The 26,303-nt window shown below is 39.6% G+C and overlaps 1 protein-coding gene across 4 annotated transcripts in view; it reads right to left on the minus strand.

Annotated features, from left to right (window-relative positions):
• The window catches only part of PRKAR1B (protein kinase cAMP-dependent type I regulatory subunit beta), a 105,092-nt gene that overhangs the window by 17,103 nt on the left and 61,686 nt on the right, over positions 1-26,303 (minus strand). For all 4 annotated transcript variants that reach the window (XM_065684420.1, XM_065684419.1, XM_065684422.1 and 1 more), the window contains exons 5-9: positions 25,614-25,675; positions 24,839-24,885; positions 15,846-16,004; positions 7,087-7,147; positions 3,341-3,462 (exon numbers count right to left, since the gene is read on the minus strand). In XM_065684420.1, coding sequence (XP_065540492.1) covers positions 3,341-3,462; positions 7,087-7,147; positions 15,846-16,004; positions 24,839-24,885; positions 25,614-25,675 — 451 coding nt within the window. The remainder of the gene's footprint in view (positions 1-3,340; positions 3,463-7,086; positions 7,148-15,845; positions 16,005-24,838; positions 24,886-25,613; positions 25,676-26,303) is intronic.

Consider the following 26,303-nt stretch of genomic DNA (forward strand, 5'->3'; position numbering starts at 1 on the left):
AATACAGAAACTACAGGGCTGCTCCTTTTTTGGTTTTCCCCCCTTTTAATTACCAGTTTCAAGTGCAGTAAATCAATCTCGCAGAAGTGGTTACTTTGCTTTTGTAAGCAGACATTCACTTCTGATCCTATCTTCACATTAAGGAATATGGTATAAACATTAAAATAATTCTATCTGTGGAAAAAATCACAGCCTTTAAATTTTAAAACTAAATCTTGTTGAAGGCTGTTTAAGATTTGAATGGAAAAGCACCCGACCTACTGCAAGCAAACATCTTACTGGTGCCTGTGAAGATTTAAAATGGCAGAAAAATTGTAGCTGTCTTGGAATCTCAGAATAATACTTTTCTCATCAGACTTTTTAACAAGAAATGACCCATGAACAGCTTTGTGAGCAGTGAACTTAAAAACCCCTGGTTTCCTGTGACTCTTCCCTGTGCACATTTTGTTATTCTAATAATTTGCCTGAGCTCCTGCTGCAGCCTTCCTCTCCACTGAGCCCTGTGTCATTTTCACACACATAGCCTGCACCTCAAATAACCTGCACCTTACTATGATCTGTGCAATTGGAGATAAGATGGTGGACAGAAAGCCATGAGAATAGGTTACACTAGGAAAAATGGAGAAAATATGAACATGCTTGACTGACAGAAGTGGGAGACTAAATACACTTGTCCATACTAACCAGGATGACATTCCTGGTTTAAAGCAGGAATTACTGTTCTGACCATCACTGAGGCTGAAGTCTCCCTTTCAAAAGGGTTTAATGGCTGCTCTTCGGTCTGCAAATCCTGAAGGTGCCAACTTTCTTACAGGCTATAAGTGCAGGTTCTGCAGGACCAATATACTTAAAAGATCACATCCCAAAGAGGTATCATAGAGGAAGGCAGCATTGCAGGCTAACCAGAAATGAACAATTAATTGACGAAGTTCATAAAAAGCTGTGCTAGAAATTTAAAATCCATGTGTGAGTCTTGGGTGTCTTAGAGAAGCTTTTATGGTAGAAGTCGTAAGATTCCACTTGGAACCAGTATCTGTGATGCTGGTGCATCAAAGCTTTGTAAATTGGTAACTGATTTGTCTAAGGCATGCCGTGAATGACTGTGGCTTATAATAAATTAGTACCTTGTCCAAAAATAGTGTGGCAAAGTTTAACTTCGTACTACTGAACATACTGTGCTCCGAAGGAGACTGCATTCTGGTGATATATGAAATGGTTTTTGCATATACAGCAGCCAAACAAATTGGCTGCATTTCTAGTTTTGGATAGTAAGGCCATAAACATCAAAAAAATACATGAAGGAAGCTAATGACTTTTCAACATATTGTGGCAACAAACCAGCCAAAACTACTTTTAACCAGTTTGTAGAATAATGTGTTCCTGGAGGCTCACATCAGCTCTCCTGCAGAAAAGTTTAACATCAAAGATGTAAACTGCTATGAAATCAAGTTTAAAATACAAAGCCTAAATTATGTGTGAAAAGGCAGAAATACTAGTGCAGCACAAGAAATAGTTGATATTGGGTGTTCGTTCTTTAATGTAGAAAAATACAGGCAATTTCCAAGGTGAGAAACTATGTTAGATTTATAGTAGAAGGCTGAGGTGAGCAGATACTTTATGATTATGCAGTATGCAGTGTTAATACTTTTGTACCCATTCAAGTCTTACCAGCTGTTCCATGAAGGGGGGGGAATATAAGGGCCCTTGGTTATTCTTAAGCAAGCTGCCAATTTTCCACATGGGATTTGATGGCTAAGAAAATTAGGTTTTCCTAGTCTCATGCTGCTGCAAAGAATAACAGTACACTCAATAACACTAGTAGAAATAAAAATCCATTCTTTCTGGGGGAAAAAAAAAGTTTATGTCCTAAATTTTTCTCATATACTAAATATCTTGCTAATGAAACAAATTCCCTATTTAATATCTAGCCTCTTGTTTTCTGACACTATTGTTCTGAAGGGACACTGCTCATTAGATACTTAAAAGTTCCTTAATTGTGTGGCATACAAGTGCAATTATTTGCACTGACAATTTTGTGAGCATCACAAGAGAAACTATTTGTTCATAAATCAAATACATATTTCCAACACTCAAGGAAAGAAGGATGGAATTTTAAGGAAAAGAAAAGGGAAAGAAGGATGGAATATTATAAACTCAGTTTTGGCTGTCTTGGATAGAGGCACCTGTCCAAAAAAACAGATAAGGAGCAAGCAAAGAAAAACCTTCTGTCCTCTAAACCATCTGGAATTGGCACTGTACAAGCCCTTTATCACCTGAGTGGGGCAGGGTCTTTTTCCTCCTAAATAACATCAAAATACAGTTGCCTGACGGAGCCAGAGATGTATTCTGTGTACATACAACTGGATTCCAAGGCAACACACCATATCAACTTCTTAAACCAATCTGACCCGCCTTCTCCCACAGTGAGGGATTCAGATTACCTCTTAACTCCTGTGCCACCACCTCCTTATTGCTGGTCATGTAACATCTGGCCTGGCATGTGCACTTGAACTGTCACCACACAGCCATATGTTGGTCATTCCCAGGCTATATATTTGTGTATGAACACTCACAGCTGCAACTGAAAAGCTCCTACTTCAATACATATACAGTCATATCCTAATGCTGTCTTGTTATTCTTAGGCTGAGTCTCTCTAATATCTTTTTATAACTTGTTCCATCACAGCACACAGGTATTTGCATGAGATACCAAGGATCCAAATATTTATGCAGAGAGGGAGGAAAAACCCCGTCGGCGTATGTTTGCGGAAGTGAGATGGTGGAAGTGAAGTGTCAGATAATCTCCCAAAAAGATGTCAGCATTTTCAGCTGCCTGACAGATCTGTCTGCCTGACTGAGAGTAAACAAGAAAATGGCTCAGCCGTTTGGACTAAGTTTAAGGCAAAACAAAGAACAAATTATCCATTTCAGATCAGGTCTCCTACTCCAGATTACAGGCGTTCATTTGTGATTTCTCCTGCAAGTCCCTTTGGGAACAATGATCAGTGCACTGCATGGCTGGCCAGCCTGGTTGAAGTATTGGCAATTTGGAATGAGAAAAATCCCATGTAGAAACCAAACCTTCAAACAGTAAAGACACTAGACACAGCTTAAAATTCCTCTGCATCTTCAATTTACTGGAAATTAGGGATCGTTCCACTTAAGAAATTTCCATGGAACTGGTGTCTGAATTGATTTGAATTTTAAGTCATCCTCCTCCTTGTGTGAAGTTAGTTCAGATTTATGCTGAAGGAAGAGATTAAACCAAACCCAAATATCTTTTAATACTATCTTGATCTTTATGAGGAAATGACAGAGCTTATCAGGATGCCAGTCTTACCTCTGTAATAATGAAGAAGTCATCACCAGGCTCTCCCTGCACAACAATTTTTTCCCCATCTTCAAACTGGACAGGTTCCAGAGCATCAGCCACTGTCAGCCGCTCCCATTTGTCCAGGGACTCTAAAATATTGAAGATCATAAAGCTTTATTATAAGAGACTCTAACTTTGGCTCAAGATTTGTATCTAAACTGACAGCTCTGCTGCGCCTGGTTCTGTTATAAAAGAAACATTTCTTTCATCCAGGCACTCTGCATGAACCTCCAGTTGGGAAACATGAATGTATTTATTCACTGTGTCTTAGACTTTGGTAATCACCCAGATAATAATCTTGAAAGTTGGACACGAAAAGTTGGCTCCAGTTCTCTATGCCTGCAACCAGATCTGCACCACCCTGATGCTGCAGTGGATTGGAGTAGCCTAGGAGCTGTTTGGAGATACCAGTGATACAGGACTGCCGAGATTCTCTTGCCACATCCCACACTAGATGTCAGAACAAGTCCTGCTGTCTCTTTCTCAGGGTTGCACTCAGCGTGTTACTGATGGCCTGCTAGATAAGCGATGTGAAAGTGTGAATCTAAAAGATGACTCTCCCCCATGAGTGTGACCATGCACCACTGAAGCCACGGGCAAGACCCTGGTAGCAAGGGTGGCACAAAGACCCAGGATCACATGGATGATTGAAGCAGCACTCCTGTTTCATTTGCCAGCAGGGTGGTTTACAAAGTTTTTCTTTTCATTCCTCCACTTAGAGAGAGATGTTACAAAACTTCAAAGTAAACTTTGATAAGAAAAAAATACTGCTCTGTTTTATGAGGAATGGAGCTAACACAGCCTGCTTCCCATGCATGGGGTTATTATCACACACCTGCAGGTGCCCTAAATCCCTGTGATACCTACACAGCAAAAGACAGCCTGCAAAAGACAACAAAAGACAGCTCCTTCATGGCTGCTCACTCTCCCACTGCCTTCCTCCTCCGGGGTCTGCTAAGGGATGGATTTTACCTGCCCTGCCTTCTGGGAGAGGAGGGGGCCAACTGATGTCTCTCTCCTATACTCATTTGCATGAGAATTCAAGGCAATGAATTATACTTGAACTTCAGTACTTTTATCAGATTTGACTGAAAGAAGTGACAGGTTTAAAGGTTATTAAAAGAAACAGATAATACAATGATATAAGCTTCACTGCCTCAAAAAGTGGGGCTAAAATTCATGTACTAGAGCTCTGCTGGTTCTTACTGACTATGAATTATTGAACTAACGTAAGTTAAGACATGGCTTCTGACACCAGGATTAGATTCTGGGCTGCTCTCTCAGAATCTCGTTTCCCTAGTTTGTCAAAAAATTGCTTAGAAGTATTGTCTGAGGGTGAAAGAGTTGTTCTTTCTAAGTTAAAATGCCTTTTGGTTGAGCTTAGAAGTGCACACTGAGTCTGGTAACAAAATCAGATCAAAGTACACAGTGCACCAAAGGTAAGTTTTGAGTTGCCTAACACACATACGTCTCATGGTTTTATGCCACTTTCTGTTGCTATTAGGGAAATTATTATTCCTAGCATTTTCCCCACCTAACTAATGCACTTTCCTAGTGCATTTGTGACCTCTGGTGCAGAAGCAGTAATGTCAAAGACTAAGCCCATATTGTCAATGCGACATTCAAAAAAAAGTGCTCTGTTCAACTAAAAATAAGCATAAAACTCTTTCATGCAGACTAGAGTAGGCTTTTTCATTAAAAAAAAAAAGAACTATGTAATTAACAATGAAAAGAAAAAGTCTCTTGAAACTTCTTCTTCAGTTGGCTTTATGAAAAATTCAGAGCTAATTCTAGATCTAGCCACAAAGTGTCCCTCTTTTGCATAAGGGAATTGTACCCCTACAAATACATCGGTTAATGAGCAACAGAGCATTATACAGGATATTGTACATGATAAAACTACTAACGTTTTAGCTGGAGAATTAAAATCAAGCATCAAATGAAGCAGACTCTATGCAATTTTTTGCAATTTCCAAGTTGTACCTGTCAATTCTTGGCTTTACATTTAATTAAACTCCAGAAGAAAGATTTTAAACCATTAGTTTTCTCATACTTTGTTTGATATACTAAGAGCATCTACTGATAATCTAAAAAATCCTTAGATTATTAAAAAAATACGACTCTTACAATTATACGGGTAATTACAGACATTGGACAGGCCTTGAAAAATGTATAGATAAGAAGCAGGCAGAGGTTTTTCCACCAAGAAATCACTGAGTTCTGTCCACATTAAGGCATGAACTGAAGTGGACTTCTCAGTGCTGTGTTGAGATTTCTAAAATACCTTTCTGTTTCCCAGGTGTCGTCTACTTTTTAGACATGTGTAATAGATCCTTACACATTTCACCTAAATTCTGCATGTTCCTGAAATGATGTGTTATTTTGTCCACTGCTTTTCCATCCTTAAAAAAGGTTCAAATCTTGAAGTCCTTCCTCTTTTTTTTACTAAGATTCAAAAGCCATACTAGAAACTAAGATATAATTACACTGCAAACTGCATGTTTAAGGAAGCACATCTCTGAATAACCTTTCTACTCTGAAATTGTTTTGAGATGTCTCATTGTTGTAATTGCTCCTCATTAGTGCAGGTGCAGAGATCCTTTTTTCTTTAAATACTCATTGTAATTTGGTATAATTTGTGCTCTTAATTTAGGAAGATTTAAATTGAGCGTAAAAGAAGGCATTTAAATGATGAAAACTTCATTAATAAGTGAGCAACATACTTATTTTAAGCATACAAATATAACTGAAGATTTCGTGGACTGCACCTCTCAGAAGTTCAAGTATAGTTCCACTAAAACATTCTCTTATTTCAGGTACCTCATCTTAAATGGTAAATGAATACCATAAACAAGAAAAGGAAATTGCTTAAGTATAAATATAAATACTTCAGATAGCAAATGAATCCTGAACTGTTTTTTTCGAAACAGCCCTGGCAGAAACATGATGTTTCTCCTCCAGAATCAGCATTTCATTGTCCTGTCTAACACTGTCCTCCTTATGAGAAGCTTTTGTTCTCCTAATGGTGATTGATTGGTCAGGCATTATAGGTTTGTTGTTTTTCCTACTGAAGGCCATCAAGAACATGTCCAAATTTCGTGGCTATCACATTAATCAAAGGGAAACAAAATACAAGCCCAAGAAGCTAAACAGATGTTTTAAGAATGTGAGAGAGGGGCTGTAAAATACAAAGAAGGAAAAAAAAAATAGCAGTCCATTTTGATTTGTAAGGTTACTTTGTTCAGTGCACATAAATACAGTATTCTTGCAGGAAAAAAGCTTCTTACCTGTCACCTGGGAGGATGTTAACTAGACTTTATGACAAATTCATATCTCTGCACTGCTTTCTCCTCCATCCATATGATCTTTACTGCAACAGCAGCTACCAAAAGGTTACCAGTGCATCCCTGCTCCCATATTTAAGGAAAGGGCTGTCCTTCAAACACACAGAATCACAGAAACAGAAAGGCTGGAAAAGACCTTTAAGATCATCAAGTCCAACCATTACTCCAGGACAAGTTCAGCGTATATTAGAGAACAAGAAAAACAAGTTCTAAAAAGGACCCTTTACACTTTTATTCCCTCTGAAACGACGTAACCATGAGACCTTCTGTTTGACCACCACTGCTTTCATCGTTCAATCAAAGACCAAAATTCATTCTGCCAACATGTATAACACAGGAACTAACAGGCAAGTCCAAAGGGCAACTGACCCAAAATGGAGACCTTGCTCAGGAATTCTTCATACATCTTCCGCTTTCTCAGCGTGCTGCCCTGTTATTAAAAGAGAGAGAAAAAGGAGGTAGAACATTACACAAAGTATTTTTGTGATTTCTTCCTACAGCTGCTCTTTTTTTTCCCTCCCTTTCCAAATCTAAAGCATAGCCAGTATAAACAGCCTAAGGCAAATGTTTCCCCATAAAATGTCTGGGCAAGTTGAATTCCTGATAAGCAAAGACAGAAGGAATCAAATTCAATGCTGGTGTAATTTCACTGACTTCACTGGTGTTACTGGACACCGTGGATTAACTGTATCCATTATTTACAGGCGCTCATTTTAAAGCCAGAGCTTCATCAATTAACTGTTTAGCTAATTCAATATGTATCCTGTTGCCAGTGAGGCCCTGCTAGAAGGGAATTTACAATGACAAAGTAGGATAAAACTTAAAATGTCTCCCCCTCATGGGTCCCATTCTTTTAGGTTAAAACCTCTTTAATGCTAAGAGCCTTTATCTGTAAGCCTGGTTTATATTCTGAATAGTGCTACATGCATTGTAACTGTTGAGCAACCTATTCATAGTATTATTTTAACAAGATTTAAGCATTTTGGAGCAGACAATCCATCAGTGTGTATGCAGCTACCAGTACAGTCGTTCCCGCTCTACTAAGATTTTATTGTGTTATAAATTACTGAGATACCTTCTGCTTACATAATGTTTGAGCACCATAGACAGAAGCCACAAGTAGCCATTCCAGCATGCATTTTTGAAGGCTATTCAGGTATGAATAAATACTATGCAGTTTTACCAACATAAAAATAATTCATCCTTAGCTTCATCTGCAGTGACACAAATTACTTGAAAACAAAACCTTCCCAGGTACCAAAGACGAACTCCAGAGTTTTCCTTGGTACCATGCAGTTTATTCCACACTGTTACATGACAGCCCGCATAGTTTCTGCCTGGGTAGAGTCCCTGTGGATGCTGAAGGCTGCCTGGTGCCTGCTAGTCAGATCTGCAAGGGAGGAGTACAGCACAAAGATGATACATTCATCTTCTGAAGAAAGGGGAAATAAAGATTGCATTTGCTCTTAGGCTGGGCAGAAAAGACAATGTTTGCCAGAAACAGACACTTCACTATTCCTCCTCCACGTGAGCACTGGTAAGTGCTGGAAAGCAGACACAGGAAGTATGAAAATGGGAAAGGCTGGTGTATTCAAATGCAATGCTATAACTAAGAATTAGACATCATCCCTCTTCCTACACACACTGTGCAGGTGCCGCTTGATTCAACGACCACCAAAGCAAAGTGAATCTTTCCAACAATATCAACAGGCTTTGGCTCCAGCTTCTGACTGCAGCACCAGCAGACGCTGCTGGATGCTCTCCTCTGGAACAACTCCTACTTGCATCCCTCTCCTGGGGCCACCCCTGCTCTGAAACAGCAACAGCACCTTCAAGAGCTGCCACTCTTTCCAAGTATCTCTGCATCAGCAGCAGCAGCACTTACTAGCGAGGTCTCCTCCTCCACACCCCATTCATAATTTCCGACTCTGGTGATGACAGTTCTCCCCTCGGTGATAGCATCGGTAACCCTTCTCTGACCTCTCTGTCTGACAAACCTGGTTCTCAGCCTCAGGAGCCCCCGAAAGCATTTGAAGTGCCAGAAAGAAAAAAACACCCAAGAAGTTCAAATGGAGGAGGCTGTGCAAACCATGCCAGATCCTGACAGCTTGCTGCAAGACAGAGAACGGAAAACCGGACACTGCACAGTTATTGCTTTCCTCCCTGCAATTGAGTGGAAGCGAGACCAGCAAAATTGACAGCTGTGGAAAACCAGACTGGTGGTTTAGTTTGATGGGCTGGGGCACCCAAGGACAGATGTGGAAAATGCTTTTTAAATGACTTGCGGATACAGATGAATTTTAAGAAGCAGTAATCAGTAGCCGTAAGTGACACATGACCACAACTCTGAGTATTTAGAGATGCAGACAAGACCCAGGAAAGCAGGAATTGCAGGCACCCCGCCTGGCCCAGAGAGCAAGAGCCCATCACTCCTACAGGAAAATGGCTGTGTTACATCTTGGCTAAACTAAGCTAGGGCAAGGGAAAAGGATCCACCATGAAGACAAGTGCAAAAGCAAAACAGAAGTGGAAAGAATTAATTATATGTGCTGTTATCGTTTCTTTTGTATTGTGATAGTAGAACCTCAGTGGGACTCCACTTAATGCATAGCTACACTGTCATGTCTCAGAACGATACCACAAAGGTAAGGGAGAACAAGAGCCTAGGGAAGAACTAAGGCTTAGGAGTCACATTTCACGTCACATGTACTGAAACCCAAGGTGACCCAGCTGATGGCTCATGACTCAACCTGCAGGATGGCTCCATCCAACCCTCTATCTCTGCTGAAGGAGGGAGACAACAGCCTCCAGGGTGGCAGGAGCCACCCAACAGCAGAGCTTCACCTATGGGTGCCCAGGCAGGCACAGAAACTTTCTCTGCATTTTCAGAGCAGACAAGACTGGATCCCAATAGGCACCACCATATCCTAATTTTTCTTCTAGAAAGAAGCAGCTTGGCTCACTCTCATGAACACTGTTTTCACTTCAGTGTGTTTTCCTACTCAAGCTTTCACAAGCAGAGTGAGAGGAAGAGGTTTTGAGAGAACACTAAAGTAAGCTACAAACAACACAGCAGAACTCTTATAAACAACCAAAGCATGTGCTTATTTCCTTGGTATTAATCATTTTTTCCTCCCCATGAAATAAAGGGAGAACATGCCTAATTCCTACCTTCCTTGGTCAGCCTAATATTCCCCTTTCATCCCTTCCCATAGGCATAATGTCACCTCTGACTCCTGTTTTCTTTTTTATACTTGCTTTATTTGGTCTAGTTGCTTCACCCAACTTATGAGGCCACAGGCAGGAAAACCATCATAATCTCTACTCCTACCTTTCAAGTCACTTCTGCAGAACTGTCAACCAACATGTGTCCTGGGACATGTGCTAAGTCTGTTTTCTTGCAATATTTTCCTGGATCTTCTAGAAGCAACAACAAATCAGACAGTAACAATATCTGCAGAATAGGAGATAGTATGATAGCTTGCCAGAAAAATGGGAGTAGAAACTAATAGAATGAGTTTCCACTTGGAAAATACAGCTAAGAAATGCAAAGGAAAAAAAAATCCATAGCACAGGTATTTGATGAAAGGAAGAAGAGGAAAGTTGTAAACCTGAAGAAGAGTTAAAGACAGCAGATGACAGCTGGTTTGCAGCATTAGACTGCAACAAGAATACAGCCAAGGCTATTTTGGTCGTACACTCAGACATTATCTAGGAATGAAGTTCAGAGGCTTCATCTCCATGGCTCAGATGTGATGGTGCCTGACATGCTACACTCTGTTTTGGTACCTCTTCTCCAGAAAAGTATTCCTAAACCAAAGCCTGAAAAATGCTAAAACACTTGGCGAGGGCTGATACGGAAAGAGCAAAACAAATTCAGCCTGCAGATGTTAGCTCAACAGAAGGATCATAGGTATGGCATCCGCATTGCTGGCATGCATTGTTGCAAGGGTTTCAAGTAGACAGTGATAATCATCTACAGATAGATGACAGAAGGAGAAGGAAATTTGGTACAGTGTAACTTGACATAACTCAAAGTAATAAGAGAAAATTAAGAAAATCTAATTTAAGTTCAATATGAAAGATATTTTCCCTATGTAGGAATTATTCTCTTGCAGAAAAGTTTCCCAAGGGAAGCAGCAGAACTCTTACTGCTTGAGCCAGATAAAAACAATAGTAAATGTGCATGAATAATTCTGCACTGGCAGGGTTCTTGATGGCATGTTTTAAAAAGTCTTTATTAATTCTGCTTTTTCTAACCTATTAATATCTTATTTCAATAGTCGCTGCTTCTCCCTCTCCCATTCCTTTGTTCACGTTCTCCCTGGTTCTGAGCTGTCATGCACAAGTTCATCTTCTTAAAGACAGTGGTTCCTGCTAACTAGGAAGACTCGTTAATATTCTAAGTTGCAGTGCTCCTCCCTGAAACAGTCCCAAGGAGAAACGAGATTACTCGCATTTGCCAAATCTACACAGAAAAGAGCTCAAACCCAGTTTTAGGGACACTTAAAAATGTAGCAAGCCCTAGGCTTACCTTAAGCAATACACAGGCTAGGAAAAATGAATGCCCCACAGATTATAACAGGTCTTGCTGAATAGGACTGTTGCCTTTCTTTTCCAAGTGCCCCTTCTTCATTTCCCTGATTTCTCCTAGTTTTATTTTCCATTCCTCCAGTCCAGTCTCTGTCTTTATTCCCTTCTGCCTGCCTCTTTGCTTTGCCCCTCCAGCACTCTATGTCTTTTTCCTTGCTTCAATTTTACAGGTGGAATTGATCAGGTCCTTCCTAGAAACCCCACCTTCTCTAAGAAGCCAAATGGCTACCGAAAGGCAAAGCATGGCTTAAGTTTCAAATAAAAAAGTTCTCCTGGCAGGAGGTGCCAGAATGGCCTCCTGAAGTGCTCCAGCCCATTTAATCCCCGCATAAGCCTGATACTGAATGATGTTTTGGGTGTATATTCTTATAGGAGCATGAAAGAGTCACCATGCATACTGGCCATGAAAACAAAATTGCCGACAAGATCCTGGTGCTGTATCACACAGAAGTTGGATGTATTGCAGGCAACATGAAGTCCTTCTGACTTTACTTTATTTGAACAGAAAAAGACACTTGTTAAAGAACTGCTCTCAGGTTCAAAGCTGTGAAAAGATGATAAAACAAAGCCAAGATAGCATAAAGAAAATGAAGCATGACATTAGGAACTAACTGACTACCTTGATTTGTCATGACTTACATCCCAATATTATAACTAATTTCTGCAAAGAAGTTTACCAACTAGGCAAATAGTATTGTATCCCATATAACTCTGCTCTCAGAGCCAGGTATCCTGGGCCATGGGAACTAGAGGATAGTTAAATCAAGCCTTCTTAAAGAAGAAATTAAAATAAATTAATACTTCAAATTTCCTCAGTCTGGGAACTGAATTGTCAGGGGGTTCAATCTGATGTTGGGATACAGACATTTACTGCTCTGGTACTTGTGGTATTTGCTATATTTAGAATATAAATATTGTAATACCCTGGGATGTTCCCCACTCCGTGATGCTCTTGAATCCCAACTGCAAAGAAGAGAGCAGCAACATTTCGCCAACTGAATTACATGAGAGTCCTATGGCAAAAATTCCTTTGCCTCTCTCCCAGAGGAACATAAGTAAATAAATATAGAATATATACGTGTGTGTGTGTGCGCGCAGAGAACATACACATATAGAAATTTGCAACAGAGTGAAAAGTATGCAGCTCAGAACAGATAATTGTATGAAATAAATGGAACACACAGATGGACAGATAATTTGTGAATGTGCTTGGGAAGGGAACGTGTTCAAGTGGGTTTTTGTAATCCATCTAGTACAATGAATTTCATGGTATAATAATTTGTCAAGGACTCCAGTGAAAGCCAAGCAATTTCACTGCAAATCCTGACAAAAGAAACTATTCCAGCATTTACAATCATCACAGCTGCTAAAACAAACTTGAATGTGACCTTCAAGCCATCAAGGTACCTGAGCTGAGACAATGAAATATAAAGAAATATATCTGTTTTAACAAACTTCCTTTGGGACAGCCCAAATAATAAATGGATGACAAGTGTAACTGGAAGCCAGCAGGAACTTTTTGCATCAGGCTTTGTCCATCCACAAAAAAAAAAAAAAGCTCCCAACCTCCTGGGATGCATTTTATTCATACCATAAACCAGTCAGGATCAATGAGACACGTACATGGGGAAAATCGCACTAAGCAGAAATGAAACTAGAAATTACTTAATGCGAAGTAAAGAACCAAAACAGAGGCTGCAAGGAGAAATGAGGTAGAGAGTCAAGTGGCTCACGACAGGATAAAATCTTTTTGGCAACTGTGGATCTGAAGGTATGACTTGCAAATAAATATTTACAATGTGAATAAAACTTCAACACTAGACTGGCAAAAACATGGGGCTGGTCATAGCAGGGAAGGAATGCAGATGAAAGAAAAAAATATCTTGGGTTATGGAGGGGCTTTATCTAACTACAGAAAAAACCCACAAACCAGCCCATATCTTTGGAAGAAAAAGGTCACTGATCCCTTGGACAAAAGTATTTGCAAACAGAAAATGAAAAAGAAAAACCCACTCACTAATTTTAAAACCATCCTAAATGATGTCTCTCAAAAGATATCTTAAACATTAATATCTCTTATTTAAAGGCAGAAGCCTTTCTACATTCAGAATATCTAGCAGCTTTCTAGAAGCATAAGCTTAGTGGCTAAATGTCAGGAAACCATGTTTCTGTGACTTGAAAGGCAGCTACCACTACGTCTTGAAACTGAGTACAGCAAAACCAGCCATGTAATGGTTGAGTTAGCTTCAAGTATGAAATGCAGCCACTGAAACATGATGTAATTAATTCTTAGGCTTGAGGAAATGTGCAGAGAATCACTGTAACCTGCCCTCACACGAACGCACAAAGACAGGTGTCTCATTTCACCTACAGCAAAGAAATCATCCACGCTGCACCTACAAATATATGAAAAGATGACACAATTCATGTAGTCTGGATAGGTAAATTGCATTTACTGTGGACAGCACTTAGACATTTTCTATACCTGAAGCAATTAATTCACTACGCCACCTGAAATAATTCCTAAGTATGAAGAATGCTACAATTACACTGTCTGGGTATCTAATGTAATGCAATAGACCACCAATTTTTAATGACCTCAACTGTAAAAAAGACAAGAGGGAGAGAAAACACCTCCGTGTAAAGTTAAAGGTCTCATCAACTGCAGGAACTGAGCTTGCTAGGTAAGATACAGCAGTCACTGGTTCAGAGAATATGTAAATTAATTTGAAAAGCACTTAGCACTACACTAGAATGAAACAGAAGTATATCCATAATGTTCAAGTTGCCCGCATAGCTAAAGCTAGCAGTAAAACACAGTCTTTTCCACTTGGGACTTCAAGTCCTTTTAGTAAAATACCGTCTCTGCATCAAATATTCATCTTCTGAAGGCTGCTATCAGATGGTAATGGACACATGACCAAACCTGAAAGCTCCCAGCATTGCATGATGGTAGGTGCCACTATTTCCATCAACACTTAAAACTGAAATTACCTCTAGGCTATGATGACTGTGAATCTGTCCTTCAATTCTTTAGTAGCAAGGTTACAGGCAGCTGTAAAAAGCTATGCTTAAAGAAACAAGGAGTATGTGGCTTGCCCCAACATTTACTGCTCTTACATTCCTTCTCTTTTATACCTTGGGTTTCTTCCTTATAGCATGCAGGTTCATTCATCAGACTAGTTATTCCAGACCCCTCCACTGCATCTGAGCAGGACATTGGACAAATAAGCTGAGTGTGTCTCTCATACTCTCTGTTTAAGGAATACCTTGCAGAAGGTCTCAGTTACTACTGCCTGCTTTCCTGCACTGGGAAGCATTCAAAATGATTCATCCTGCTTATCCACAAGAGAGAAGACAGTACACTTTGGTGTATTTTGTCTTGGAGCGATCAACCTGAAAATTTTGGGATGGAGTAAAATCAATCCAACTCACTCTCCTACATGTCACTGTGATGTTCATTTACGTGATACAGAACTCAACCTATGAAATAAAGAGTGAAAACCAGCAATGCTTCATACAGACATCCAGCAGTTATCAGACAGCATAAATAAAGATCACTCTTACACTCTATAGCTGAAGAACTAATCATTTAAGTGTAAAATCTACTCAATTCTCCTGATATTTATGTTATCCATGATATGCACTAGAAATACAGATGATTTCAAAATGCACAATCCTTTATCTTTCTCAGAGCAGTGTAATTTCCTTCAGACCAGAATGAAACAATGCAGCTTTTGGAGACAAGTCCTATTGAGAAAGAAGACTTACACAGAGTTATGCCTATTAACTACCAAAGTGAAAGGAATATTTTATGAAGAAGGAAGATATGCACATGGACATTGGAAGCAAACTCATTAAAAAGGTTATGATGTTTCTAAAGTTAATTATCTGACAAAGTTTCCATTATAATCTAACGACCCAGGAAACAATAACAAATCCATAACCTAGTGCACACCCCAGGTACCCCGAAGGTCTGTTGAGCTTTGCTGCAGAGATGAGGGAGTTTGAAAGGAGCAGAGCAATGAATCATTAGCAGCTACCATCCTATGATATGTGTGGTGTGTACTGGCTAATGAAGATGGAGGGCACAATTCAACCAAGACTTTTTTATACGGGAGATGGATCTACCTTGTATTGCTTGCCTTGAAGAGTATAATACAAGTTCAGACAAAGACTTCAAAGGCAAGGGGTAGGGCTGAGAAACATTTTGAGGTCCATGATAAGGAGAAGATCTGCATAGCTTCAGTGGGTAACAGAGGCCTCCTGGCATTTTCATTCATATACAGTAGTTACACATAATGTTATTCAATTGCATTTCTGCCTCAGCATCTTTCTGCTGAATCTTGTCCCCTTTCCCTTCAGTTCACTTAATTTAGTTACCCAATGTTATTGTCATGTCCTCTTTCTTTTATGTAAGAACACACACTAAACAACCTTCTGTCATCAATGTACTCTGAATACAGAAGTGCTGGCATTACAAAAGATAGTAAAAAATATAAACTCCATAAACAAGACTTTCTCCATAAACTTACCATTAAAATGCGTCTGTAGCTGTCTCTGTCGATGCCCCAGAGCTTGAGATCTGTCTTGGCCTTGACAGTGGCAGCCCGGGGTGTTCCATAGATCAATGCCAGCTCCCCGAAGCTGCCTCCTTCTCCGATGCTGGTGACCCACTCTCCGTTGACATAAACCTACCATGGCACAAGACAAGTTTGGGGACTTGCAGTTTTCCTCCTACTGCCAGTTACCTAAAAAGCAATTAGTAATTTCCTTTCTAATCATCAATGCTGGAGACACAGAAGGAAAACAAGAGTGTAATAGTTTCCGCAGTTAGTCCCCAAAGAGGGCAACAACCTGCTTTGTGGACAGAATTTCAAGTTGTCTTGCTTCAGTACAATGACTGTATTTACCCTCTCAGTTTTCAGCTCCCATGGGTAACTTGCATCATGTTTTCCCTCTTGTGTTCAAGGCTCAGACAGTCAGCATGCAGAACTGTCACAACTTTGGCTTTTTATTAACACTGTCAAACTTGAAAGGAAGGAGATTTGTTGATATATATAATGAGGTTTGCTGAAAAGCACCATGGCCACAAAATGTAAAACAGTCAAAACAAGGAAACATCTTTTGAAAAGGAACATTTTTGTCTTCCCTAAGCTCCCAATAATAATTTAAATATAATGATTGAGATCTCTTTCTACCTTAGCGAAAACTATGAAGTGCTTTGGACTTGAGAAGCTATATATAGAATTACCCTCTGTCTTTAACATCACCTCTACAGAACTTATGAAGTGGTATCTGACCCACAGCCTATATAGATAACATACCTTCTCAAAACATGCTCTGGATCAATACCACTATCACTATTTTTCCAGGATGATGTCTAACTTGAGAAGAATTCCTACACTTTAGAACTATGTAATACCTTCACTGAAGAAAGGGGGACTCATGCAGGTGCCTGCCACTGGGCTGCATTTTCCTCACTATTCATGGACTGTACAGCTCATGAGCCATAACAGTGCATTCAAAGACTGATATGGATTGTGTATTCTGCAGTTTGCTTGTGGGCTTGCTGCTATAAACCTACACAATAAACTCTCTTCATTCTGTTAATGTGTCTGTGAGTCTAGAGGGTAGGAAGAACTGTGTGCATTTACCGAGTGCAGAATATATCCCAACCTGTTACAGACTGATAACAGCAGAAACCAACCAGAATGATTTTCATTTGTCTGGAAGCTCTGAGAAGAAAATACTGGGAAGAAAATACACAAGTATTCGCATCCTAAGCAGAAACCTATTACCAATTACTGAGTAACAGACTAGCACATCTTAATACACGAATTAGAGCTGTGTTCAAGCTGGGCATGAGAAAAGACAGTGACCAATCTAAATGAATTGGGGTCAAAATTCAACACTGTCTATTAATTTTACCTCTATCTTCATTTTATGATGAAAAGGTGTTTTACAAACTACAGCTGGAATCAATCCCAATTTATCTTAGCAATTTTCAGTTAAGATCTAATCCAGCTTCTACTGAGGTCAATGAAATGCTGCCTCAATAGGAGATGGATGAGGCCATGGAGCAGTTCAGCCGATCACGAGACCTCTTGGGTATCAACTGAAAAGAAGCAGTATTAGCATCACTGCTGAACTCCAGGCAGTGTTGTGGCTCTTGGTGTTCCTTGAGCATTTGGGGATCAAAGGGCTACAATTAAGGGTAAAAATAACCGAACCGAACCGAACCTAACCGAACAGGTAGATGGTAGCTGACTGCCAAGAAAGAGCTAAAGCCTCAAAAGGTATAGCTTCAGTTCTTCACCACAACAGAAAAAATGCCACATTGGAGAACACCACACAGGAGAATAACAACAGCGTTTCCTTTCAGACTTTCACACTCACCACAGAAAGAAAATCTCACAGAACACTGAATCTACTTTTGATTCTCCTCATGATGAAAAAAATGAAAGCAAAAAAAGAACTTTTAAAAAAGCCAGGCAAACCCAAGCACTTTCCTGGTGAAAAAAAGCAGGTAATACCGTGGCTCCTGGATCTATGCCTGTGAGACAAGCAGGAGAAATGGATGAATAAAATCTGGATTCTGAAAGGCTTGTAACATAGTGACAATATATGAAACACTTAAAACTCAGTTAATCCATTGAAAAAGTGTCCAGATGCCTATTTGAAAGTTGGGATAGCCCCTTTCTGTAGGGATTTCACTGGCGGGACTATGGGTTTGCTACAGTACAGTAATTCCTGTCCTCAGGGGGTGATGTGGAAAATCTAGTAATACAGATGAGTTTTGGACCACATCCATGTCAACTGACATTGCATCCTTGACTCTTTTTCAGCACACCAAAAATACACGTGTTTCTATATGCTCTTTTCTTGAAAAGCACAGGTTTTCTTATTGCAGAAGGGTCTGAATTGTAAGTGGGAAATAAACTTATTCCAACATGTATTTTTTAAGCAATTTAGTGACATTTCTTTTAAAGTTGTATTCATGATAAGACTGCAGCCTAGAAAGGGTCATTATGCTGGTAAACCTCAAGGTAGAGCAAGTGAAGGATGGACATTTACTGTTGCACGGTCATTACAGAGAGAGGCTCCTACTAAACTGCTCTAAGACTTCTCTAATTTTGCTGTCACACTTGACTAGACTCTCCAAAACATGTTTGACATCTCTCCTGTAAACAGTTTATGCAAACAGCCATTCCTCCACCCTAAGGGTGTCAGGTTTAAAGGCCTCAGAGGTGAAACCAAATCACTGATCTGACAGTCTCTGGGCCCAGCATTCACTCCCCCAATAAAAATGCCATTTCCAATATCAGTCTCCAAAAGAGAAAAACATCTTGAGAGCAAGTCTTGTTTTCTAGGGGCAAAACCATTGCACTTCATTCTCTGAAAAGGCCTAAGTCAACTTTTGTCTTCATTATGAAGTTAAAGTATATTGACGGCACATTAAAAAGCCATTTTGCCCTTTAACAGAGTTCAGCTCCACTATGAATCCCTTTAAAATAGGTTTTAAAAAAAGAAGTAGAAAGGAAAGTAGCTCTGTTTGTAAGGTGTGGGAAGTAAAGCTATTTTAGGCTCAGAACAGCTTATGAAAGCCAATGTTATATGGCAGCAGCTCAGATGATCTCCTTCTTTATCCTAGAAAATGCTGAGCTGAGGTTTTGGCTCAGACAGTTCTAGGCATTTGTGAACTCTCAGAAAGTGGCAAGTACATAAGTGAACTATTCCTAATTGCTACTTAATCTGCTGATCACAGCTCCGTAAGAGCTGGCACCTTCTTCTTTTGTGCAGCTGAAGAGGAATGTAGAACTGGAGGTGCCCAAATATGACCAAGCCACCTTCTTTCCACAGATCAAAAGTACTTCAGATTTCTATTGTTTTCTAGCATGCAGTATGAGCCCTGCAGTTTTGGCAGGCTTGAAAATCACACAACTTGGTTCATTTCATTATTCTGGGGGGAGGCAAATGGAAAAGTCTCCTGTGAACATCAACAGTTCCTTTCTTCATGGGCTGTGATATCCATAGGCACTAACCAGGAGAGAAAATGCAATGAATCACACAATGCTCAATGCAGCAAGAATGTCTCTTGGCCTCACTCATCTTGGATGTTGTCTAGAGCACCAGAAAGTAACCTTACCAGGAGCAGTACTATATACACTTTATTTTGAAGGTATGATATGATATGATCTATCTCTGAGCTTGACTGGAGTGAATTTACCTTTAATTTTGTATTGCTGATTTCAAGTTATCTTTAAGCTTTTGGGCTTGTTTGGGGTTTTTTTGCTGCCACTTTGTGATCTATGTGGACAATCTAATTTGTTCCAGGCATTGCAACTTTCAGAACTTAAATTCCCTCCCTCGGATCTGTTTGTAATAATTTGCGCTTTGTGTCTTGTCAAGCCTTAATATTTGTTCTCCAAAAATGACGATGAGGTTTATTTATTCTTGGAAATATAAGCAAGCCTGAGACATGAAGGGTATTTATATGTGGGTAGTTTTCTCAAATAAAGCCAGTGCTTTATTTGTAGGATGAATGTGCTTTTCTTAAATATATGAACTTGGAAACTGCCTTGAGAATCCTTGAAAATTCAAGCTGAAAACCTCCAAACTTTAAAATGTTCTGTTTCAAATTTCAAAAAGCATCCTTCTGAAATCAGAAAGATCATTAATGCTGGGAGAATTTAAAGCAGTCTATGAAATCTAACCATACAGTATACCTACTTTTAAAATACAACAGTATTCTCACATAAACCACCATTTAATTTTCGTCTTTGTATATACAAATTAGATAGTTTGTATATATGAATAAAGGCTTCAAGAAGATTTGGCCTACACTCAAAAGACAATCTTATCAATCGTCCACAATATTCAAGTACAAATTCACATACAGATTTATACAGTAAATACAGAACCTACTTAGAGAAAATACTGAAAAGTTTTCATATTGATTTTCACCATACTATAGTTGGGCTGCTGTTGTTTTACAAGAAGAAAACCTGAGAATGACTGTAGAGAAAGTTGCTGTGACATTAAATGGAATGGGAAGTTGTTGAGTCTAAAAAAAACCCTACATCTGTTTTAAAAGGGTAGTTGACGGTGCTTTTTAAAGTAAAAAATGTGAGGTTATAAGATTAAAATAATAAACAGGAAGTCATTTTTATATTTAGAAATATGGATTAGAGATTTTTGCAAGACATACTTTAGCAGGTACTTTCAACATCTTTACTGGAAACTATAATTTAAGCTCTGCCAGCTACTTTTTGGCATACATTCATATTTGTCTGAGCAGAAAAGCTTTCAGTAGACAATTGACCTCTAAGACTTCAAACCTCATGCCATCATCTACCTAGTATAAACTTCACCCATCTGCAAGGACAGGTCATAAGCTAACAATTCTCATCAACCCTGAAGTGCTAATGACGAAGAGAATGACTGACAACGCTATAATATTCTTTCCATCCAACGCCAGCTTTGGTCAAAGTACACCTGGTTTGTAATATACAGCAAGAAAGGGAAAATGCCAGGTTCTCCAAGACCTACCTCTTATGGATTTCTGAATCTTTCTTTTACGTGTGAAAATTTGTGCCCTTCTCTCTTTGTCCACAGTCTTCTTTGCTGTTCATAGTAACACCAAGAAGAAAACTTACAGATACTTTATTCTATGCTAATGAGGCTTATTTACACCCTAAGAAAGTGTTGAGGATAATGTAATATATTGAAAAATATTTTATTGTACTCTAATTTGACTCAGATTATTTTTAAAGGAAAACATTAGAATGCCCTTACTTACTCTTTGGGGTGCCTATGCCAAAACTCTAACAGTAAATCACTTCTAAATGTTGCGTTTTTTTAAACTCAAAACACCAAACACTGATTTTATTATTCTGGCTTCATTGGTGGTTTCTGTTTGGTTTTGGTTACTTGATTGATTATGTTTGATTTTTTTCAGTTTTGCCATGACTTTATTCCAGCAGTTGGGAATTTTATGGTGGCAACATCCTTTACGTGCATCTTTGCATGTATATGGGAAACCCAGGTGCTTATCAGTCATGATGTGTTCAGAGTACACATTTGTCCCTTGAATCCACCAGTCCTGGAATACCTACCACTTCTGTGGAAATCAGGTAAATGATGAAGGCAGATAGCCTGGCCAGAGGTTAACAGTCTCCATGCATACGCCAACACCAGCTGAAGTAGGCAGAAAATGGCTTGAGGCTTTAAGTCCCAGGGTCAATTGTCTACTTTCCAAGTTGCTTTTTTTTCTTGAGGAAGGGTGGAAGCATGCCAAAAAAGTATCTGGCAAGGCTTAAATGAACTGCAGCTCACTTAGTAGCGGTCTGGATTTTCTTCAGACAATAAGGATTTTAGCACTGCTGCCCAGAAAATGGAAGAACTCTTTTCTTGAGAGCACTAGATACAGTGTAGTGGTGCACACCCATGGGGTCTGAGAGCTGCTGCCTTACACAGGAGCAAGTTATCCTGCATTAACTGCCCTGGCGCAGAATATACTCTGTGGGGGGAAAATGGGCTCTCCTCACTGTAGCTTCCCAGCAAAGGCAGTTAATGTAAGTAACTTCTGTAGCTACCTGGGTGTAGCTGCCACTTGGTCCTGGGTGAGTAGACATTTCTTGTGCCTTCCACAGTATCTTGCAAAGGAATTCAGCATGTGTTTGGGTTGAAGATGTGAGAAAACCTTAGGAAAAAGAGAGCACCTAGCTGAGGAGATGCCAAGAAGAGTGGTAAGGTGCAGCATGATGAAGAAAGTGGGATGCTGAAGTGGGACAGCATGAAAGCTGGTCACATAAGAGTTTTGCAAAACTTAGAGTGTCAGGAGCATTGCTTGGTCCTGGAATAAGCTCAGTCCGAATGACATCTCTTAAGCCTTGTTAGGATGTATTTGTCCCACAGGTCATGTCAGAAAACTCTCCATATGTGTGTTTGAGAAGTGTCAGGATGATGTTATCTTACATCTGTCCATTTTGATCTGTCCTAGCAGCTACAAGATGATTTTAGCAATTAGGGGAGCATGGATTGAGAATGATTATGAAATATACTCAAAGAAACCCAGTTATTTCATTCACTCCTTAGGAAATCTGCTGTTGCAAGTCTTAAAGACAAGGCAGAGAAATAGGGATGCTGGGGAGGGACTCTTCGTCAGGGACTGCAGTGACAGGACAAGGGGTAACGGGTTCAAACTTAAACAGGGGAAGTTTAGATTGGATATAAGGAGGAAATTCTTTCCTGTTAGGGTGGTGAGGCCCTGGAATGGGTTGCCCAGGGAGGTTGTGAGTGCTCCATCCCTGGCAGTGTTCAAGGCCAGGTTGGATGAAGCCTTGGGTGGGATGGTTTAGTGTGAGGTGTCCCTGCCAACGGCAGGGGGGTTGGAACTAGATGATCTTGACGTCCTTTCCAACCCTAACTATTCGATGATTCTATGATCATATATAAATGACTGGAGGACTGCAAACTACCTGGAATACAAAAAATCCAAAACCTTCTGTCTTCAACTCTAACAAATTAAAACAAAGCTGTGCACGAAGCTTTTTGCCCAGCAAAACAGTGAGTCCCACTGAAATCATCAGAATTGCTCATGTGCTTGAAGGAGGACCGGTGCTTTGCTTGATCTGGGATATTTCAAAAACACCGATACAGCTTCAGAGCCAACATGGAATTGCAATGCAGCGACTCTGAGGCCATTTAGTTTTTCAAATTTTATGCCAGGTCCTATCTCAGAAGCCTCATAGATCCCTGAATTGTTCTGGGAAATAGAAGAGTATTCTGCAAAAGACTTCCATGAACTCAAAAAACCCACCAATAAAAAATAATCAGTCTCTTCTTGGGCCATTTATGGTCAAGAGCATTTATGAAAGGATTTCAACTTTCCATAAAACCACGAAGAACCTCTGAAATACAACTGACATGATGCAGTAAAGGTGTTTCTGAGTAGATGCCATGGTATACCTGGGAAGAGAACTATGATACCACCTTACCGACAGAAAGCACAGTAACTAAAAAAGTCCTTTTCAACATTTGACAAGCCATGACCACCTTGGCCGTCAGTGGCAACCACCAGTTACAGAAAATGCAGAGACCACCTTGCGCAATGGTTTTACAAGCAGAACCAAGCTGAAGAGGCCACGGACATTTATTTGCTGCATTTTGTCACTGCTTTGCAAGAGCAATATGTGCATATGGAAGATTATATTTTTTGCAATTAATTACAAGTGTTTTGCAGACTGCTTTCTGATGTCATTCAGTCCCCCACTATCCTGAAGCCAAATGCTGAAGAAAGCTTTCCTAAAGGTTTTGAGGAAGTACAAACTAATTTTAAAGAGGATTAATCTGTAACTCCAACATATGTTTGTGGGTCTGATTCAAAGCCAGTGAACTCATTAAGCTCAGTATCAGACCCTAACCAATTATTTAAAAACTAAATTTTAGCACTGTTCTATAAATATTGCTCTTTTATTTTCTGGCCCTGTGGATGTGGCAGTGTTTGCTATTGAGAGGTATGCCTGATAGGAACAGTGAGTCAGACGGATTTCCTGAGGAGCAACTTCCAGAGGCAGAGGCAGCATGTGAGGTTTCTCAATTTCCAACAATACCAATTAGATGGTCTCCTGACACAGACTGCTAAAAAAAATAACTTTCACTAAAATAACTGTATGCCTCCTGCCTGCATTTAAAATAAATCACTTTCTTCTTTAAATTTGCCAAACAAAACTCATCTGGGCATCTGAAGAGCAATGTTGCTAATGAGCAAGCCTGCCCTATCCAACACCTGTGGATATGTTAAGATGTGTGCAGAAAATTCAGTCAAATTAGGAACTTGCAGCAGACGTGCAAAAGGCTGAGTTTCACATGGGATAAAAATGATAAGAGGTGAACAGATTTTTTGGAAGGCTGGCTCTGAAAGAAGCTTCTTTTCAAAGACATGCTGATTAAACCACTGCATACTCCTGTAAACATTTTGTGGTCTAACAGATCACTTTACACTTACAATAATCCTTGCTTTATTAATATGCTGCATTGTTCATATATTTGGACCTAATTTTAAAAGCAAATGGAGGTTTATAAGATGAAACTCACTGCCTGAGGCTGTATCTCAATCTGGGAAAAAAACAAACAACATATGAGCTAAGCTAACTGATTAAAGAAAATATTTTCCTTATGGTTGATCTGAACCCTCAGGTGCATTCCAGCATGGTGGCCTTCTCTGCCAAAGACTGCACACCTCCAGGTGTGGTTAGGGTTCTGAAGATGTCATTTGCTTGGGTTTGATACCGTATTTTCCTGCTTGGAATGGACAAATAAGCTAGGATGTAAAACATGCCAATTATAAAATTATGCACAAATGACTTAACAAAAGCAAAGCAATGAAATCAATCCTATGAAATCTGTTTCAAGAAGAAAGGAGACAGAACCACAGCACATAGCTAGACCAAGCTGTGTTCCAAAGCAGACAATTTTATTCCGAACCTTCAAAATAAATACTAAACTGTAAGAGTTCACTTACATCCACCTCGCCTTGGTCAATCACATAGAAGTTGTCTCCTTCATCACCTGGAAGCAAAATACAGAAGGTGAATGTTTCCTGAAGGCCTGCTAAACTATTCAATAATTTCCCATCTCCACATTTAATCCTGTACATATTTGCACAGGTTTGTGCACCAGATTACTTATAGAGAGAAAGATCCTTTCCTATTTACCTTCCTATATAAAAACATCACTACGATTTCTTCCTATTAGTATCTTTCAATTGCATTAATTTATCTCTCTGGATTGATTCAACACTTCATTCAGTATAAACACACAAGAGGCTTTAATATAGCCTGAGGGTAATGAAGTCCTCCACAACATGCTGCAGGCATGCAGGTAAGTTGCCAAGTGCGATAACTACGACACAGCAAAATGAGGTGTTGAATATTCCCAACAACCCTAAAATATTTTCTAACTCTAATTACTGTCAGCTACCCTGTGCCACCCTTATTCATTCTGAGCTGTGGTTTACTTCCTGACTATCTTCAGTTAAGGAATGAACATTTTAATTTGAAGTGCTATTTATCTACATTTAATTGTAGCAGAGACCTACCAGTGTGGTTTTGTAGACCTCTGCACGTGTAGCAAAAAAGACCCTGCATCCATGAACTAACGATATAGCTGCACACTTGGATGCTTTCAGAATATGGTTATTCTTCCCGTTAAGGAAAGAGGGTGAAATGTCAAATGAAGAGATGTGAATTGTACAACCTTAGCAAACATAGAAGGGAAAAAATGAGAGGAAGGATTACCCTGTTGTATGACTGTTTCTCCTGCGATGTGTGTGACGGGGAACATGGCATCAAATATGTCACTGGGAAAAAAAGAAACATTTATTAATAAATCAGACGTACTTCTTATCTAGCCAGTAGACCTTCATTGTTTCATTTAGCATTCATTAACAGATTTTGCAGAAATAGAAAACGTTAGTTGTAACTGGAAAATGAGCCCCTGCCTGGCAATAAATCAAAATAACTAGTTAGGCACAAGCTGTGGTTTAAAACTAAGCGAGACCATGATTCAGTGCATTCTATTTTGAAAGAACTCCTGAATTATATGCATATAGGCCACTTCTTATAGCACTACACGAACTAGCCAGCCTGAGTATTTTACTGTCCAAGCAGAGAGATTTCAGGTTTGCAGCTGCAGTCGGTATGTGTCACAGCAGTAATTGCTAGATGCCTAAACGGGAGCTCTCCTCTTCTGAACATCTGGCTTCGCATTTACAAGGAAAACCTGTTCCACAATACAGAGCACATCTGGAAAGGTAGATGGCTCTAAATTAATGCAGCATAAGAGCTGGCAAGAGATTGTACTCACAGTGCAGAAGAGGCCAAACTCTCAGTGAGTTACTTGTGAGAAGGGAATTTACCAATGCTACAGAAACACTGAAGCTGCAGAAGAGCCTTGTGCTCATTAATCATTGCGGAATTACACACCTT

This window comes from Lathamus discolor, chromosome 6, assembly GCF_037157495.1.
Source record: "Lathamus discolor isolate bLatDis1 chromosome 6, bLatDis1.hap1, whole genome shotgun sequence".
Lineage (NCBI taxonomy): Eukaryota > Metazoa > Chordata > Aves > Psittaciformes > Psittacidae > Lathamus > Lathamus discolor.